This window comes from Meles meles, chromosome 6, assembly GCF_922984935.1.
Source record: "Meles meles chromosome 6, mMelMel3.1 paternal haplotype, whole genome shotgun sequence".
In the NCBI taxonomy this organism is placed as follows: domain Eukaryota; kingdom Metazoa; phylum Chordata; class Mammalia; order Carnivora; family Mustelidae; genus Meles; species Meles meles.
The window spans coordinates 5,063,228-5,084,068 of NC_060071.1; the positions used below are offsets into that span (position 1 = coordinate 5,063,228).

The 20,841-nt window shown below is 41.8% G+C and overlaps 1 protein-coding gene across 1 annotated transcript in view; it reads left to right on the top strand.

Annotated features, from left to right (window-relative positions):
- SEC11A (SEC11 homolog A, signal peptidase complex subunit) overlaps window positions 1-20,841 on the top strand; it is a 39,574-nt gene that overhangs the window by 2,213 nt on the left and 16,520 nt on the right. The window contains exon 2 of the mRNA XM_046009845.1: window positions 19,123-19,232. Coding sequence (XP_045865801.1) covers window positions 19,123-19,232 — 110 coding nt within the window. The remainder of the gene's footprint in view (window positions 1-19,122; window positions 19,233-20,841) is intronic.

Consider the following 20,841-nt stretch of genomic DNA (forward strand, 5'->3'; position numbering starts at 1 on the left):
CATTGGTTCTTTAACACCTGACTCAAGACTTTTGTTATTATATGTAATGCAGGGGTTTTTGGTCGGCGTCACAGTTTCCAAGAGTGAAGTGTTTCACTGCCTTTACTGAATCCTGTATGTTGTTGCCACATTAAAGCCTTCTCTCCTACCCTCAAACCTTATAGTAGCTCCTCCTTGCCTTGTAGGTAACGGCCCAAACCCTTAGAATGGCATTTGCTGTAAGTCCCAGTCATTTACAGGCTGCCATTTCTCACTGTTTCAGTCACTGTTTCTATGAACATTGTTCTATTCAAACATCGCATACTCAACTGTCTTGAGAACTCCTCTTGTATTCTTTGTGAGCCTTTATGGACTGTCCTAGGATATAAGGTGAGCTCTACAGTCCTTTTAGCACTCGTATACTATCTCATTTGTCTTCTCCCCTTTGGTGTGTGGCTCCTTTACTGAAGTATAGGGTCACTGTTCCCCTGAGGCTTTTCTTAATCCACGAAACCCTGATTGATCAAGTTTGCCTATTTCCATGGTGCAGATACACCCAACATGGCTGATTTCACACTACTAACACGACGTCACTGAATCTGGAATTAGGAGGAAAGGAGGTAGCATGCAACTAAAATTTCCACCTTAGAGATAACATAGCAGAAATACCTCAAGAGCGTAGATGATGAGAAAATGTAGTAAAATAGCCAGGAACTGATGAATTTAAATTATTTATTATCTTTGTTTTTAATGTAATTTAATCGTACTCATTTTTAATAACACTGCTTAACAACACAGCTTGTAAAACTGAAAATTTGGCAAATGGACTGGTTATACATTAGTTTTTGTTTCTGTTTTTAAGATTTTATTTTTAAGTAATCTCTACACCTACTGTGGGGTCAGATTTAACAACCCCAAGATCAAGAGTCATATGCTCCACCGACTGAGCCAGCCAGGCACCCCTGGTAATAAGTTAGTTTTTTGATGCCCATTGAGGTGGCCTCTGTGTCCAGAAAAGCCCGTTTATAGTTATCTTTCATTTTAAAATATAATGTTCAGTTTGTAAAAGCTAAATTTTTTTTTAAAAGACTTTATTTATTTGACAGAGGGAGACACAGCGAGAGAGGAAACACAAGCTGGGGGAATGGGAGAGGGAGAAGCAGGCCTCCTGCTGAGCAGGGAGCCTGACCCGGGTTCAATCCCAGGACCCTGGGATCATGACCTGAGCTGAAGGCAGACACTCAACGACTGAGCCACCCAGGCTCCCCTAAAATTTTTTTTAGGATTTTATTTATTTGACAGAGAGCAGGAGCAGGAACACAAGCAGGGGGAGTGGGAGAGGGAAAAGCAGGCTTCCCACCAAGCAGGAAGCCTGACAAAGAAAGAAAGAAAAAGAAGGTATAGGAAATTTTAACAGTCAGTTTTAAGGGCCATTGAATATTTGGGCTAATTTACAAACAAGCATCTTAAAAATACTATAAATTTAAAAATTTCCTTATCCATTATTCAACAAACCACTGCATACTTATATAATATTTATGTGTCTGGGGCTACTTAAGTTTTCTGAAATGGTTCAACTCTGTAAAAGTAGTAAACTTTCTGATTAAAATAATAAATCTAGAACAATTGATTGTATATTTCAAATTGGAACTGCAAATCTGACCTATTACTTTAATAGGGCAAATTCTCTTAAAATTTTATAAGTACTTAAAATACTAAATATGCACAGAGTCTTTAACATTAAAATATTAACACTATACATAATTTCCTTTAAGCGTTTCTGTTCTTAATTACAAATTTTCCTTGGGTTAAAAGATGTTTACCTGCTAAGAAAATGAGTATGTCATGCCAGATAATTTTTAGGTTGCTTTCACATGTAATTTTTGGGATTGTCTTCTCTGCTTGCTGAGAATTTTTTTTTTTTTTTAAGATTTTATTCGACAAAGATCACAAGTAGGCAGAGAGGCAGGCAGAGAGAGGGAGAAGCAGACTCCCTGCTGAGCAAAGAGCCCAAAGCGGGGCTCGATCCCAGGACTCTGGGATCATGACTTGAGCCGAAGGCAGAGGCTTTAACCCACTGAGCCCCCTAGGCGCCCCTTGCTGAAAATTCTTAATGACCAGAGGATACTGGCCAGGATGTGACAAGATTCATGTTATTTTTGTTTTGTTTTTTTTTTAAAGAGTTTATTTATTTGACAGACAGAGATCACAAGCAGGCAGAGAGGCAGCAGAGAGAGGAGAAAGCAGGCTCCCCGCTGAGCAGAGAGTCTGATGTGGGGCTCAATGCCAGGACCCTGGGATGGTGACCTGAGCCAAAGGCAGAGGCTTTAACCCACTGAGCCACCTAGGTGCTCCCCCCCTTTTTAAAAGAGTTTATTTATTTAGATTCATGTTTGAGCCCTGATGAGATGAATCCAACTTTCATGAAATTTGCTTATTAGCTCCTCATATTGCTTGACTGAATTTTGCATTTCTTTGGATTTTAATTATCTGTATGTCTTCCTGCCTAAATCTAAAGACCTTAGGACTTAGTGGAATCCTTCATTCTTTTTCTATCTTCTTATCGCTTAGGATTGCTCAACTCTTAGTGGCTGTTGTAACGATACCTGATTGAATTCTAGATAGCTTTGATAATTTTTTTTTAAATAAATTGGCCCTCCAGTAAAGCATACAGAAACCTAGGAGATTATTCTTAGTCTTCAACCAAATATGAGTAAGTGTGCCACAAATAGGCGGTATATACAGTGCAGAGGACAGAGCTATCCAGATTTCTGAAAACTAATAGTTTTGTTTAGGATCTGAAAAATGTCATTGCAGGGTATCTGCATTCAGTAAATAACTGTCAAGTTTCAGTGTAGAAATACTAACTTCTGTCTCAATAGACAGGGAAATCCCAAGTAAATTATAAAATGCACTTATCGTCCATGAGCATATTCTCAAGCATCCAAAAACCATTCTATATCCTGTGTAACTTCAAGCAAAATCTGGAATATAGCACCATAGTGACTATTAAGGCATCTATTGGCAATGGTTTCTAGATACTTCGTATTTCTTAGTTTTGGGGTTTCTTTTTCGTAATATTCTTCTCTAAGGACGCAAAGACAAGCATAATAGTTCATTCCTATGGCCAAATGGCACAAGCCTACAAGTTATGCAGAAATTGTGATTTTAACTTTAAAGAGTTGTCTTTTCTGACTTCAGGGAACAAGGTGACGTGTGGTATCAAACACAATTTGTGCACAGAGTCAGAAAGCTTTATCTGAAAACCATGGTTTATCGGTCCGACTTTAGTCTGGGAAGCAGAACCACTACGACTGTTACGGAATTAAGGATTTATCGTAGGAATTAGATCTTACACAATTGTGGGAGAAGCTGGGTAAGTAATAGTCTAAAACTGAGAGACAGAGAATCAGAGAAATGTCATTAACCAGCTTTTCTGAAGCACTGTTGTGGGCGGACAAAGGCAAGCCTCTCACAAAGGCAAGCCTCTCACGGCATCTGGGGCTGGATTCCCTGTCTTGCTGATGGAGTGGGACCGCCCCGAAGGAGAGTAGAGGAAGCCTGTGGGTGGCTGCTGCCTCTGCGTCAGGCTCTGTCAGTCAGCCGGAGAGCCGGGCGTGGACAGGAGGCAGCAAGGACAAACCGGATTCAGCAAGGCTCTTGACGTCTGTTGCTCACCACCTCTAAACACAGTGGCCTTCAGCATAGTCGCAGCTGCTTCTCTTTCACCTTCCAGATCTTGGGCACATTTCCTTTTTTGGCCAACTTTACCCCAGAGCCCTACAGGGATCTTAGCCAACCAAGTTGGCAAGGAGCAAAACTGCTGTAGTCTACCCTTTGTCAACTTGGCAACTTATACACCTCTTCTAATTGTATTTAATTTTTCAAATAAAGGTAAAGGCTAAGTTATGCTTCTGTCTAATATGTAGCTGTCCTTTGTTTCTGTAATTGGTCATTTGGTTTTAGCTGTATTCTTTCTTCCATTAAGAATTCCATAATCCAGGGTGCCTGGGTGGCTCAGTGGATTAAAGCCTCTGCCTTCGGCTCAGGTCATGATCCCAGGGTCCTGGGATCCAGCCCCGCATCGGGCTCTCTGCTCAGCGGGGAGCCAGCTTCCCCTTTCTCTCTCTGCCTGCCTCTCTGCCTACTTGTGATCTCTGTCAAATAAATAAATAAAATCTTAAAAAAAAAAAAAAAGAGGGGCACCTGGTTGGCTCAGTGGGTTAAGCCTCTGCCTTCAGCTCAGGTCATGATTTCAGGGTCCTGGGATCGAGCCCCACATTGGGCTCTCTGCTCAGCGGGGAGCCAGCTTCCCCTTTCTCTCTCTGCCTGCCTCTCTGCCTACTTGTGATCTCTGTCTGTGAAATAAATAAATAAAATCTTAAAAAAAAAAAAAAAAGAATTGCATAAACCTTCTGCTCTCAGCAAGAGCTCAAGGTGGTCATAGTTTCTTGTTCGGCGGAGTGACCCAAACCTTCATTACTAAAGGGTTAATGTCAAGAGTAGTTCTGCCTGAAATGGATTATTGTAGTTTTCACTAACTTTTATCACAGGACATGAGAGGACTAAGAGGCCTCAGAGGATTCTGTAGTCCAGTTATACTCACGTCCCTCATTATTTAGAAACAGCCTTATTTTTTTCTGAAAGTCAGCATCAATCACCCTTGCCAGTAAATAACCCCCAGTCTTTGCATTTGGCTCACTGGCATGAGAAGCCCAAAGTGGCCAGGTAGTAGTCTTGACTTCCAGTTTAATGGAACCATTTTGTCCCCTGATGTTTCCTTTGGGAATGAAAATTTGGGAATTTCCTTTGGGAATGAAAATTTCTAAGCCAGCATCATCCAAAGTTCTAAAAATAGAAAGCAGAATTTTCACTAGCAGATTATCAGGGGTTATAGTGAGAAGGATCGCTCCCATTCTCACCCTTTAATTCCATTTTCTTTTAAGAGATTTTATATATTTGTCAGAGAGAGAGCGGACACAAGCAGGGGGATTGGCAGGCAGAGGGAAAAGTAGGCTCCCCTCTGAGCAAGGAGCCCAGTGTGGGACTCCATCCCAGGACCCTGAGATCGTGATCTGAAACAGGCAGACAACTAACTGAGCCACCCAGGCATCCCAGTCACCCTTTAATTCCAGACTTGTGAATTGTACCTGTCGAAGAAATAATCCCATAGGTTCGTTTCTGATTCAGAGTATATACCATATACTGGAAGGCGTTAGACATCACCCCAGCCCCACAAAGTGCTGCCGGTGCTTTAACTATTCCCCAAAGACCATCTGTATCACTCAGAAGGTAGAAACCTTATCAGTAATCGAACAGAGACAAGTTTAATATAAAAAAAAAACCTGTTAACTAGTAAAAGATGGTTAACTACTAAAAAAAATACAAGAGCACTCATAAGAGGTTCAGGAAATAGCATATTCAGAAAACAACTACTACCCTCCAGGATGAGGGAGTGGAAAGGAATAAGAAAATAACCTCTCTCCAACCCCCCTCCCAAGCCTGAGATTCAGACCTCTTTGGAGAGGGTGTGGGAACGTGCGATCTGCCATGGCAGTGACATTTGCATGGCGGTGAGCTGGAGCTGGTCCATAGCAGTGGCCTGCTGGGAGGCTGAGCAACTTGCCAGAGATCGTGTGGCCAGCAGCAGGCTATGATAGTCACTGAAGTGAGCACTATCAGACCTGCACACAGATGCACTTGCTACTGTGTGAGATGGAACACGGAACTGACAGGAGAAGCCCTTTCATCACCTTGCAGTCGTCCCCCCGTGCCTTTTATTAATAAAATGTAACGTCACTGAGCCAGTTGGGAAAGAATCTGGTTAGGTAACACAAGGGTGGATTTGGAGCTCCGAGACCGTAAACTGATAACTAGCCAGCCTACTGTTCCGCAGTTCTTTCAAAGTAACGGGAGACATAGTAAGACCAGTGAGTTCCACGGCCTGTAGGCCTCTAATTTTCCATAAAATGGAAATGGTGAAGTGATAGCACAGACCTTCGGATTGGGGCAGAGCTCTGATTTTCCAGAAAATAAGTTTCCTGATCACAGGCAGTGTTGAATGGGATACCATGATGGGGAAATAAGGCATTCCGTTAGTTCATGGATAGTGGTTTTGACAAATACCAAGGACAAAGAAGACAGATCCATTTCCAGAATATATTCTAGTGAGGAGAAATTGCTGCCCCTCCCATGATGAAGCTGAACCAGCGTCAGGAGTGGCGTCATTGTTGATTTTTTGCCGTTGGCAGACTAGGCGCTCATCATGGTTAGAACCGAATTGGTTTTGGTGAGTGAAAATCCGTGTTGCTAACCTCCAGCTTGGTTGCTACAGACAGCCACTTTAGCCGGGCAGAGTGGAGCACAGATATCCAGAGAATAGGGAACTTTATCTACCTAAGTATTAAGATACTGCTCTGCTGAGGTCATTCTTTGGTGAACTTTTATACGGAACCCAGCTATCTTTGCATGCCGTACACGTGCTTGGAGAGCTCATTCAACATACCTCTTCCCCAAACTTCTTGTCTCTGGCTTTTCAGGCATGTCCCTTCTAAGTCCCTGGCCATCCAGCCACACTGCTATTCACTCCTGAATCAGTTAAAGCCACACCTGTGGCCATCTCTCATTCCAGGTAAAATGAACAAAATTGTATCACTCAAAAGTTCTGCCGGCTGGAGGGTTTTCCCTGAATTACAGGCCCTGGTGGACAACCCTGAGTGGGCGTGTAATGCCACAGCTGTTTTCAGGTGGTGCTGATGGTTCCTGTAGAACCCAAAGTCTAACTTAGTCAGCTGGCCATAGGGAACTCCCCAGGAGGTGACAGGTGTAGGAGGAGAGAGGTGAAGCCATGTAACATGAGCGGGAGCGGGAGTGTGAGTGTCTGAGTCTCTTGCTCATACAGTTTACTTATGTCTTCAGGACCTGCTCAAGCCCAGACTTGTAGAGACCACTCCCACTTGACGGCGGAGTGCCGTGTGAATGCCCAGCTTTATGGCCTGGTGTATCTGGCAACGTCCAGTTCAAGCCTCGGCGTTCGGGTCATGTGGTAACTTGGTGACCCATGATCACATGCTTGATCTCTACTAGAACTCGGTAACGAGGTAGAAGCTATTACTCAAGAGAATGGTTCAGAGCATAGCGTAGCTTCGTCCCTAATCCAAAGGCCTGTACTTGTCATTTCACCTATAGAGAGTGGCCAGAGGCTCCCTATGTGTCACAGATACTTCAGTCACCGTGACATCTGGGTCATATGGCCCAAGTGCTAGAACTGCTTTCATGGCAGCTCAGACCTGTTGTGGAGCTCCACTCAGAACTGGCTCAGAATGGGTTTACCGGGTAAGAGACGAGTAGTTCACCCAATGAGGTAGATGTTGCCTCCCAAATCCAGAGAGGCCCCCTAGGCTTTAAGTTTATTAGTGGTAGCAGGAACCAGATGCAGCAACTTAGCTTTTGTCTTCGGAGGGATATCTTAGCAGGGACCACTGGACCCCAAGAATTTTCACTGGGTGGGGAATTTTTGTGGAATGTATTTCCCGCACTCTGGCTGTATACGTATTTTACCAGGGAATCTAGGTCACGAGGTTCAACTACCAAGTCTAGTCAGTCCAATGTCATCAATATAGTAAACAAATTTGCTCTGGAATGGAGGGCCAGTCAAGGGTCCCCTTGACCAGATTATGATAGAAAGCTCTAGAGCTAATGTAGCCTTCAAGTAGGCCTTGTTACCAAAAGCATACCTAGTGGTCTTATTCCTCTTGCTGCAGGGGTCCTCAGAGATAGGGAATTGTCACAAAAACATGGAATGAGCCTCTTTTAAGTTGGCATTTCTAGAAGCTGATTGTCTTACTAAGACAGGGTACCTAACCCCTGATTTTCATCGTGAAGACTTACTAAGAATATGTACTGGGGCGCAGGTGCATCAGTCAGTTGAGTGTCCTGACTTTCGATCTCCGCTCAGGTCTTGATCTCAGGGTTGTGATTTGGGCCCCAAGTTGGACTCCAGGCTGGGCACGGAGCCTACTTTGGGGGGAAAAAAAGTACCTTGTAGTTTTGATTGCCACATGGAGTAGTATTGTTGAGGGGCTGTGATATCCTGCATTCTAAGCTAGATTGTGATTATGGTTATGAGCCTGGAATATCACTCCTAGCAAGGAGTAAGGTTGAAGAGGGCGGCAAGGGCCAAATCGTGGAAGGCCTTGTACGCTGAGGAGTTCATAAGCCATGAGTCATGAGTTTATAAGTCATGAGAAATGGAGCAGACAAGGTGCCTGAGTGTCTCAGTTGGTTGGGTGTCTGCCTTTGGCTCCTGGTCCCGGAGTCCTGGAATTGAGCCCCGCATCATGCTCCTTGCTTCGCAGGGAGCCTACTTCTCCCTCTCCCTCTGCCTGTCGCTCCCCCTGCTTGTGTGCTGTCTCTCTCTGACAAATTAAAAAAAAAAAAATTGAGCAGACAGTACAATAATTTCATTTTAACCTTAAAAAAATAATACATAGGCAGACGAGTTACATGGATGCCAGTCTAGAGGTAGAACTGTTTACCTGTGGAATTATTTTCATCTTGGTGAGAGGAAACAAGACCTAATAAAGCAGTAGCCACAGGGAGCCCACAGACAGATGTGAGAACTGTTGGGGAGGTGAAATCCAGAGGCCTCGAGCTGATGATGGCACCAGTCGCTATGCTAGAGAGTGTGGAAGGAGGAAGAGAATTGAGGAGAGGGATTGAGTTCAGCTTTGGACCTGCTGAATTTACGGTGTGTGTAACATTGGGGTGATTTTCAGTAAGTAACTGAATGTATTTACCTAGGGGATGTATGTGGTGTGATAAGAAGATAGAGATTTGAGGGTCATCAGCGTGTATGTTATCATTGAAACCACGAAGAGACAAGATTGCATGCAGGATGGGAAGAGAAAAGGACCAAGGTTGGATCTTAGAACACCTGTATTTACGGGTCTGATGTAACAAACCAGGGTGGGGGGAGCTATGAGACAGTTAATCGAATGCCAGGTGCCTCAGAAAGACGAGTAAGGTAGCTGAAATAAGTTTGTGGGCTCACCCTCTCCGCCCCTTGTAATGAGTAGTTTAAATAGATATTATATTTACATTGTTCAAAAATTTAAAAAGTGAAAGTGACTTTTTCCTGTAGCCTCGCCAGCATTGTGGCATTGTACGCTTTCCAACTTTGAGTTTCTGCTGTACCAGTAAGTGAAGAGTGGTACCTCAAGATAGTTCTACTTCGTATTTCCCTTATTCTGAGCTTGGTTGAGTGTATTTTTATATGATTTTGAGGTCGTTTTTACTTCATTTTCCATGAATTAGCAGTTCATAAGCCTTTGCCTATTTTCCTTTTTTGGGTGATTATTTTCTTACTGATTTCTCAGAGTTGTTTATGGGGAGATTGTTCTTTTGTTTCTATATGATGGTAAATATTTTCTCAGAGTTTGTCATCTGTCTTTTGACTGACAATATAATATGCCGTGCATAGTTGTAGGGTTTTTTGGTTATTGTTTGCTTTTTAATTTTGTTTTGGTAGTCACATTTACCTGTATTTTCTTTATAGCTTCTGGATTCCAGGTCAATTAAAAAGACCTCCTTTACTCTGAGCCCTTTCCCATTCTGCTTCTATTTTGTGTGTGTGTGCTTTAAAAAAAAAAAAAAAAAAAGCTTTGGGGGACCTGGGTGGCTCAGTCAGCTAAGTGTCTATCTCGGCTTAGGTCATGATCCCAAGGTCATGGGATGGAGTCCCACATCAGGCTCCCTGCTCAGCAGGGAGCCTGCTTCTTCCTGTACCTGTCATTCCCCCTGCTTGTGCTCTCTCTCTCTCTCTGACAAGTAAATAAATAAAATCCTTTAAAAAAAGCTTTATTAACATATAATTTATAAAATTCACCCATTTTAAGTGTGTAGTTCATATTTTTCAGTACATTTGTAGAATCGTGCAACAATCACTACAAACCAGTTTTAGAACATTTCCATCATTCCAGAAAGATCCTTCGTGCACGTTTACAGTTGATGCCTGTTGTCATTCCCAGCCCCCAGCACCTGCTAATCTGCCTTCTGTCTCTTACAGTTTGCTTTAGCTGGATAGTGTGTATAAATGGAATCACCTAAAATGTAGTCTTTTGCAGCTGGCTACTTTGATTTAGCATAATTTTTAAAAATCGTGGTGAAATACACATAAAATGTATTGTCTCAACCATATTTTCTTTTTTTTTAAGATTAAAAAAGAACTATATATATATTTTTAAAACTAAACTGTATTTCTTTCCTGGTTGCTTTGTGTTTAGTTTGCTATGTTTTCTAGTTTCTTAAAGTGGAATCTTGGGTTATTGATTTAAAGTCTTTTCTGATATATGTATTTAAAGCTATAAATTTCCCTCGAAGCAGTGCTTTAGCTTCATTCCATAAATTTTGATATGTCGTGTTTTTGTTTACACTCGGTTCTCAAAATATTTTTATGATTTCCCTTGTGATCTCATTTTTGACCCACAGGTTATCTAGAAAAATGTTGTTTAATTTCTGAATATCTGTAGATTATCCAAATTTCTTTCCAGTGCTGATTTCTAATTTAATTCCATTGTGGTTGGAAAGCATAGTTTTTATGACCACTATCTTTTAAAATTTGAGACTCTTTTTTTTCTACGCCAAGGGCCTGATCCCTGGAGAATGCTTCATATGTGTTTGAAAAGAATGTGTATTCTGCTCTGTTGGGTGGAGTGTTCTCTAGATGTTTAGTTGGTTGATGGTATTCAAGTTTTCTGTATCCTTGCTGATTTTTCTATTTTTGTTTTTTAAGGTTGTATTTGTTTGAGAGAGCATGAGAGAGAGAGAGAGAAAGCACACACACAAGCAGAGGGAGAGGGAGAAGCAGGCTACTCGATGAACAGGGAGCCTGACATGGGGTTCTATCCCTGGGTCTCGATCCTGGGACTCCAGGATCATGACCTGAGCTAAAGGCCGACTGAGCCACCCAGGCGCTCCTCTTATTTTTTGTGTTCGCTTGCAATGAGTTACTTTGGGTTTCATTTGCTTTTTCTCTTGTTTTAAGGTAGAAGCTTAATTTAGGAAGTGTACAAATATTTGGAAATTAAACAATTTCAAATTGTTGGGTCAAAGAAGAATCACAAGAGAAGTTACAAAATAATTTGAACGGAGTATAAACAAAAATACAACATGTAATTTGAGACTTTTCTTTTTTTCTTAACATAGGCCTTTATTGCTATAAAATTCCTTCTGTTTAGCATTTTAGGTGCATCCCACAGATTTTGATGTATTTTCATTTTTATTCAGGTCAAAATACTTTCTAACTTCTTTTTTGAGTTCTTCTTTTACCCTGGGTTATTTAGAAATCTGTTACTTGATTTTTAAATATTGGAGGGGGGGTTCAGGTGTCTTTCTGTTACTGATTTCTGTTTTCATTCCGTGGTGATTGGATAATGTGCTTGGCATAATGCAAATCCTTTTCTGTTTATTAAGACTTCTTTTATGGTCCCGAATATGGTCTATCTTGGTAAACCTTCTATGCAGACTTAAAAGGAATGTGTATCTGCTGTTGGGCAAAATGTTCTGTAAATACCGATTAGGTCAAATTGGTTGGAAGTGTTCACCTTCTCTCTATCCTTAACGATTTTCTGTCTTGCTGTATCAGTTATTGATAGAGAGGTTTGGAAATTTCTTCTTCTTCTTCTTTTTTTTAAAATTTTTATCTATTTGACCGAGACAGAGAGAGAGCGTGAGCACAAGGAGGAGGAGCAGCAGGCAGAGCGAGGGTTGGGGGGAAGCAGGGTCCTTGGCAGGCTCCTTCCTGAGCAAGGAGCCCAATGTGGGGACTCAGTCCCAGGACCCTGGATAATGACCTGAGCCGAAGGCAGATCAGGCTTAACTGACTGAGCCACTCAGGTGCCCTGGGATTTGGAAATTTCTAACCACAACTGTGGACTTGTCTGTTTCTACTTGCAGTTCTGTCAGTATTTTTTTCCTGTATTTTGAAGTTATTAGTTGCATAAATGTTTAAGAGTATGTCTTAATGGTGAACTCACCTCTTTATCATTATGAAATGACCCTCATATTCTTGGCAATATTACTTACTATAAAATCTGCTTTGTGGGGGTGCCTGGGTGGCTCAGTGGGTTAAGCCTCTGCCTTCGGCTCAGGTCATGGCAGGGAGCCTCCCTCCTCTCTCTCTCTGCCTGTCTCTCTGCCTACTTGTGATCTCTCTGTGTGAAATAAATAAATAAAATCTTTTTTAAAAATCTGCTTTGTGTAATATTAATGTAGCCACTTCATCCGTCTGTCTAATCTTCAGTTTTCTTTTGATTAACGTTAGCATGGTGTGTTTTCCTGTCTTTTTACTTTTACAATATTTGTATCTATATTTAGAATACATTTCTTGTAGGCAATGTATAATTGAGCTTCTTTTTCTAATCTAATTGGACAACAGTTACTTTTTAAAGTATAATACTTGGGTCATTATATTTTATGTGATTATTAATGTGTTTAAGAATTTCCCATCTTAATATTTTATTTCTCCCCTTTGTTTATCGTTCCCTATTCCTCTTTTTTCTGTCTATTTTGGATTAGTTGAGGGTTTTTTTTCCCCAATGTTTCCATTTTATTTCTTTGTTGTATTGTTTGGTATACATTATTTGTTTGCTTTAAGGTTTATCTTTTTTTTTTTTTTTTAAGACATTTACTTTGGGGGGAGAAACTGGGCAGAGAGAGTCCCAAGCAGAGCCCCATGCAGAGCTCCAACTCCTCACCCTGAGATCACGACCTAAGCCAAAACCAAGAGTCGGATGCTTAACCGACTGTGCCACCCAGGCGCCCCATCATGTGTTTTTTTTTTTTGTTTTTTTTTTAACTTGCCTCAGCCTATCTTCAGCTTCTATTATCTGACTTCATGTATAGTATGAAAGCATCACAGTAATATATTTCTATTTCCCCTCCTCTGGCCTTTGTGCTGTTCTGTATTTTACCTCTGTACATGTTGCCAGAATACCTTATTGTTATCATGCTTTATTTATTTTTTTAAAGATTGATTTATTTATTGAGAGAGAGAGCACACACAAGCTGGGCAGGGCCAGAAGGAAAGGGAGAGAGAATCCCAGATTCTGTGCTGAATGCAGAGCCCAAGCATGGCTGGATCCATGACCCTGAGACCACGACCTGAGCCAAAACCAAGAGTTGGATGCCCAATCGACTGCACCACCCAGGTGCCCCTGTTTTTGCTGTAGTCAATTATGTTTTCAAAATAATTTTTTAAGGTTTTATTTATTTGAGAGAGAGCGAGAGTGAGCCACAAGGGGGGGGGGGGTGGCAGAGAAAGAGGGAGAATAAAGCTCCCCACGAAGTAGGGACCCCAATGTGGGGCTGGATCCCAGGACACTGGGATCATGACCTGAACCAAAGACAGCTGCTTTAACCAACTCAGCCACCCAGGCGCCCCCCCCCAATTTTTTTTTTTTTTTTAAGATTTTATTTATTTGACAGGCAGAGATCACAAGTAGGCAGAGAGACAGGCAGATAGAGAGGAGGAAGCTGGCTCGCCACTGAGCAGAGAGCCTGACGCGGGGCTCGATCCCAGGACCCCGGGATCATGACCTGAGCCGAAGGCAGAGGCTTTAACCCACTGAGCCACCCAGGCCCCCCCCCCCCAAATTTTTTTTAAAAGATTTTATTTATTTGAGAGAGAGTGAGCATGAGAGCACAATCAGGGGAATGGCAAAGGGAGAGGGAGGAACCAGTTTCCCGCTGAGCAGGAAGCCCAATGTGGGGCTCCATCCCAGGAACCTCAAATCATAACTTGAGCCGAAGACAGACGCTGAGCCACCTAGGTGTCCCAAAAGATTTAACAGACTTTTTAAACGAAATCTGTCTTCTGTTAATGATATCATGTCTGTTTAGACTATTTAGGATTTTTTTAGTTATTATCATTCACGATCACCACTGGCACTGTCAGTGACTTTATTGGTCCATACTAATGGCAGGTACTCTGAATATGCTGCAGTTTTTCCAACACCATCAGTTTTTCTTCTGGTTGCTGTGGAGGTATCTGCCTCTGATACCCCAGCTTCTAATCGCTTCCTCTTTTGTGAGTTAGGAAGCAGGAGAATTGTGGTTATGGATTGATGAGTCTCTTCATTTGAGGTCTTAAGATAAGAGGAGTAGAAAAACTTAGGCCAGCCGCAATTCTGTAGGTCTGAGTCACATTTTTGCTTTCGTGGTCACTTCTGTCTTTGCTGGATTGCTGGAAGTGTGACTTCTATGAAAATAACCTATGTGTTGCACTTCAAATATCTCTTGCAAGAATAGGAAACACAGTGGTGTATTTGATAAGTATAGTAGATAAATGCATAGTACACAACTTCCAGATTATGGCTGTTAAATTTGTCAGCTTTTATTTTGCTGTATTTTCTGTCCAACATTTTTAAAACTCTTGTTACTTATTTATACAGTGTGTTTTAAATTGTCATAGAACTTGTAGGGGTTCTGCTTCCTAAAACTACAAAAGTAAAATAGCACACACAAATCCCCGTACCATGCTTACCAAGGGCTTTGATTTTTTTTTTTTTTAAGATTTTATTTATTTGAGAGAGAGAGAATGAGCAGGGGGAGGGGCAGGGGCAGAGGGAGAAGCAGACTTCCCACTGAGCAGGGAGCCCAATGTGGGGCTCAATCCCAGGACCCCAAGATCAACAATTAACCAGCTGAGCTACCCAACACTCCTGCTTCGATTGATTTTTTTTTTTTTTAAGATTTTATTTATTTATTTGACAGAGAAAGAGAAAGATCACAAGTAGGCAGAGAGGCAGGCAGAGAGAGAGAGGAGGAAGCAGTCTCCCTGCTGAGCAGAGAGCCCAATGCGGGGCTCGATCCCAGGACCCTGAGATCATGACCCGAGCTGAAGGCAGTGGCTTAACCCACTGAGCCACCCAGGCGCCCCACTTTGATTGATTTTAATAACATTCTTTTCTAGTTTCACCTTGAGCATAGAAGAGCAAATTGTTCCAGTCACTTGGAAACAGTGACAGGGCTGTTCACGTCTGCGGTGGTTTTCCTACATATGTCACAATGTCTTATTAATAGTTAGCACGATGTTGCCAAATGGTAGGAGGTTAGGTAGCCGCCACCTTATTTCTGCTAATGCCAGAAAGAGACAGCCCTTTTTGTGATCATGTATATTCATGAGTCTTCAGATGTAGTGGTAAAGAAAGGAGGAGCCAGGGGCGCCTGGGTGGCTCAGTGGGTTATGCCGCTGCCTTCAGCTCGGGTCATGATCTCGGGGTCCTGGGATCGAGTCCCGCATCGGGCTCTCTGCTCGGCGGGGGCCTGCTTCCCTCTCTCTCTCTGCCTGCCTCTCTATCTACTTGTGATCTCTCTCTGTCAAATAAATAAATAAAAATCTTTGAAAAAAAAAAAAAAGGAGGAGCCAGGGAGGTCATGTGTTTGTCTTCTGAGTAAAGACTGTTGGTAGGAAAAAAGGGGGAAAAGAAAGGAAGAAGAATATGACATTTTTCAGACTTTAGCAGTATTTGTTTCAGCAAATAGTGTGCTTCTGTCTAGGTTTTGGCCCACAGACTGACTTAGCAGTGTGCAAGCAGGCACATTTTAAGGAACATACCAGGTATACACAGCAAGGGACTTTTAACTAAGAAGAATGATGGCCGTGATTTTGATTAGGTACATTTCACAACAATGACTCTGAGGTGAAAGGTCGAATTACCAGTCTGAGGGAGAAGAGAAGGCTAATTATAGGGAGAATAGTGACCTCTTTGCAGGGACCTGGGAAGTTGTAATTTTTGTCTTTCGTTTCTCTTTTAAAGAATAGTTATTAGCGGGGCGCCTGGGTGGCTCAGTGGGTTAAAGCCTCTGCTTTCGGCTCAGGTCATGATCCCAGAGTTCTGGGATCGAGCCCCCCATCGGGCTCTCTGCTCAGCAGGGAGCCTCAGTGGGGAGCCTTCTTCCTCCTCTCTCTCTGCCTTCCTCTCTGCCTACTTGTGATCTCTGCCTGTCAAATAAATAAATAAAAATTTTAAAGAAAAAAAAAAAGAATAGTTATTAGGTATCCCACACCTGTTCTGAGAATGCTACCTTGGTACCCTTCTGAAAATGGAAAGATTTTCTTCAATGAAATAGATCTGAACTGATAGACATGTGGCTATTTTTAGATTTTATTTATTTCAGTGTGAATTTTTAACGTTTTGCTGCAGAAATATTAACACGGTTGATTATGGGATATTGCCATAGACCCTGTCAGGGATGTTATGTAAATAGGTGGTACATGTAAGATTTCAAAATCTGGCCGGTTTTGAAATAAGACCCCCAGGTAAGGAATCGTGGAGCTATATTTTATATTTGGTAGTTTGTGTGGAATCTCACAGCCCTTCCCCGAGAGATTGAGGGGTGGGATGCAGATTTTGCTGTTCTAACCAATACTGTAGGTGATTTTTCAGGATCAAAAGCTTGGAAAGTAGGGCCTTTAGCTGAATTCCTGTCTGCTTATCCACTGGTTTGCCAGAATTACTTCTTAGAAATTAGCTTTCTTGCTTCTAACGTCTCCCACTCCACTTCCTCAATTCTGTTTTCTGAGTGAGAGGACCATTTTTTCTTTTTTTGATCTTTTAAAAAGCTACCATCGTGAAGAGGTAGCATGCAGGAGACGTGCATTCTGATATTTGCTGCTTTGCCTGCCAGTAGCTGTGCAGCTGTGAGCATACCACTTAGCCTCTCTGTGCCTCAGTTTCCTTCCCTGTGAATGGGGAGAAATATCCTCAGTTGGGAATGTCGAACTAGGTATCAGATTATACCTGTATGCTCCTATTACTCCATTACCCAAAGAATAGGAAATATTTGTATCTGTTAGAAAGTGTTCATATTTTCGTCTAGGGCAACCAAAATAGGAGTAAAATTAGTTTTTAGGAGTATGAGGGTAAATAGCACAAGAAATAGTTAAAAGGAACAAAAATGATTGTCGGGGTGGTCTCCCATGACCAGGATAATGGCTGGTTTTTAAATTATATTTTGATAGAAATAAAAATTGTAAAAGTAGAAAATGTAGATAAACAAAATGACACCAAATGGGCTAGTATTGTAGCCCCAGATGTAACCACTCAAATATTATGTTCTTTCAGTTTTGTATACCTTTGTTTGTTTCTTTCTTTTTTTAAAGATTTATTTATTTGACAGAGAGAGAGGAGAGAGAGAGCACAGACAAGCAGGGGCGGGGCAGAGGGAGAGGGAGAAGCCGGCTCCATGCTGAGCAAGCAGCCCAATTCAGGGCTTGATCCCAGGACCCCGGAATCAAACACAGCCACTTAACGATTGAGCTACCCAGGCGCCCCTATACCTTTGTTTCAAGAAAAATCGAAAGACCTAACCTCCCTCCCCTGCCAGAAGGAGCTGTTATGTGAGGGGTGGATGTGTTCCCCCTCCATGGGGGAACCCTTTTACAGGGTATACATATATCAGATCCTCATGTCTATCCTTTTTTTTGTTAAAGATCCACTTATGCAGGGTGGGGAGGGAGGGGCAAAGGGAGAGGAAGAGAGCGAATCCCAAGCAGGCTCCATGCCCAGCACGGAGCCTAGTGTGGGGCTCAAAACCAGGACCCAGAGATCATGACCTTAACTGAAATCAGGAGTCAAACATTTAATCAGCTGAGCCACCCAGACACCCCCTCATGTTATACACGTGAAATATCTTGCACTTCGGAGGCACCTGGCTGGCTTAGTTGGTAGAGCTTGCAACTCTGGATCTCAGGGTTTTGAGTTCAAGCCCCACGTGGGGCATGTATCCTACTTCAGAAATAAATAAGTAAATAAATAACATCTTGCATTTTTATTTTTCAGTTATATTTCAATAAGGCCGAAAAAACTTGAAAGAATAGTACGCAAACACCTGTAAGCTACCACATAGATTCAGCAGTTGCTAGCATTTTGCCGTCTTTGCTCCATGTGTACTTATGTGTGCATATAATGTTTTTTTCTGAATCGTTTGAAATGGGTTGCAGATACGACAGTTTACCCCCAACTCCTCTTGTTGGCTACCTACTGCTAGCATGCAGTATCCTACATAACCATAATACTGTTATCATACCTAAGAAAATTAACACTAATTTCCTACTATCGTTTCATGTTTGAGTTTCCCCAACTGACCCCAAAACATCTCTCTCTTTTTTTTTTTAAAGTAATCCCTGCTATGGCCAGTGTGGGGCTTGAACTGGCGACCCCAAGATCAGTAGTCGCTTGCTCTACCAACTAAGCCAGCCAGGCAAAATGTCTTCAATAGTTGGGATTTTTTTTTCTTATATGCATTTTGTTCTTTTGAACCAAGATCCAAAGTTTATGCATTACATTTGGTTATGTCTCTGTAGTCCTTTTTGATCTAGAACAGTCTCCTACCTTTATTTTCCTGACATTGAATTTTTGAAGACTAGCACAGTTGTTTTGCGGAATGTCCACATGCACGTATATTTTTTAAAATAACAGAAAATGAGTCAATCATCCTCTTACTCAGCCTTAGTCCAACACAGTAAGCTCCCATTATTTACTCACCTGAAATGCCTTTCTGGTGTCATACCTGCTTTTTGAGGTAGAATCTTACAATTTGTCAAGTAGTAGAAATTTAGTAAGACAGAAAAGGCTGGCTTTTAAGTCCTAATTATGTGACTGACCCGCTGTATGACTTTGGCGAAGCCATTTTCTCTGTCTGAGACTAAGCTTCCTCAACTGTAAGATGAGGAGGGGAGTTAAATGCCATGGAGTAGCCCATTGTTGTCAAGGGATAAACACTGTAGAAAAGTAAGTCCTAGAGGAGTTGAGAAACAGTGGTAGGTATCACAGATGTGATTGAAATTAAGGTGAATTGTGGTGAAACCTAAATGAAATAACATCTGTGAAGAGTTCTGAACACAAGTTATTATGTAATGGTAGCACACTGAGCGACCAAATGGGATAAGGGTTATTGGCTGTGCTGGATGCTGACGGTATAATTATTACAGTATTTTAAAGAATGTCGTAGAACTTCAGCTGCTGGAATAGTACTACCTGAAACATTTTCTTTGCTAAACTTTTAAATCGATACTACTCTCAGTTGCTTTCTTGAGTGGGGATAATTATGGATCTCCTTTCTTCTCTTTTGTTCTTACAGCTGTATTATCAAGTCCTAAATTTTGGAATGATTGTCTCGTCGGCACTAATGATCTGGAAGGGGCTAATGGTCATAACTGGAAGTGAAAGTCCAATTGTAGTGGTGCTCAGGTAACAATTAATTTTTCTTTTCAAGGCATAGAATTGCATGGCATTACTTGAGGAAAAAATTGAGAAATTGGATAACTGATGTATTTTTGGGGAAACCATGCTTTCAGGCCTGAGAGAAAATCAGTTACCATTTTTCAACTGTGAGAAATGCGCAGCCTTGTTAGTCACTTAGGATTCAGACCCCGACGGGCTCATGACTTTTCTCCAAAACGTTTACTATGTGAGTTTTATTTTTGGCACATCTTGTAAGGAAGTGTTCCAATGTGCTGTATTTTCCTGAGATAATTCTGTCTTCTTATATTCCTCATTTTGATGCATTGGACTGGCTATTAGTTGTTAGTTTGCTAGATTAGGTATCATCTCGACAAATTAATTAAGAGTTTTTCTGCAGCATGTTCTCAGTGTCAGTACAGAAGCATCACTAATTATTTCCAGGTTTCCTGCTGACCTTTAAATATCATTTCTAAACAGACTTCTGGAATTTTGAAGACATTAATGCTGCCTCTTAAAGTGACAGTACTGAATCTTTGCCCACCGTACTTCCTTCTCTACCCTTGAACTCATACTCTAGTGATTTAAAAACCAGACTTAGTAACTAACTCCTTTTTGGAGAATTACCACTTGGTTGTGTAATTGAATCATAGCTTCGTCTAATTTGGGGCTTACTTATACAAGCCATTTCAGATCTTTTCTGGAGATAGTGTGTATAAATATAAAATAATCATCAGTGTCATCTACAGCGTGATAATAGTACATCGCCCTTAACAAGATCAGTTTAGTCCCTTCGTTGTCATCTTGGGATTTGCATACATCGGCATCAAGTGCTTCCCCAGCAAAGCACTGACTCTCCAGCATCTTACTCTTACCTTACGCCTACTCTTACTCATACCTTTGTTCTGTGTTTATTAGTGAACACGTCCAGCTGTGACTTTACAGATCCAAAGGCATGTATGTATTTTATAAGCTGGGAAAGCATTTAATGTACTGCTCTGGGAGTACAGACACGTGGCCCCAAGTTGCCAGACAGTTTTAAATTCAGTGGAGAGCTACGGCTTCAAACACTGACAGAAGGAGAAGCCACACTAATTGGCACTGTGGGGAAAAGGTGGAGAGAGCGAGGGCCCAGGGGAGGCTTCTTTTAGGGATTCTTCTGGGATTATTTCAGATTGAGTTCCCTTCAGTGGAGATACTTAAGGACAGTCTAATAGCCTGTAAGCTGGGGATGTTGGAGTGAGCAGGGGATTCGGCTGAGGACCTGTTCAACACAGTGGTCCTGAAAACAGTTCACTTCTGCTGCGGCTGGAAATTGGGGCTTAAAAGTGGTGTTTGGACAAGTTATTTCGCAGGTAGGTTTATTTGTATACTAAGCTTTTCTGATTACCAACGTGGAATAAAGAAAGGAAAATTAAAAGAGACCAGGTCCTAGTGGGAGGGAATCTGGTCAAGACTAGAAGGAGCAGTCATTAGAGAAAGGTAATGTGCATGTTTGGGTGACCGGGTAAAACCAGGCGGCCTGGGTTTCATGTAACTTGGAGGAATATAATAATTACCTGGAACTGAATATGCCTCAGAGGGTTCATGTTAACTGAGAATCCACTTTCAGGACTTT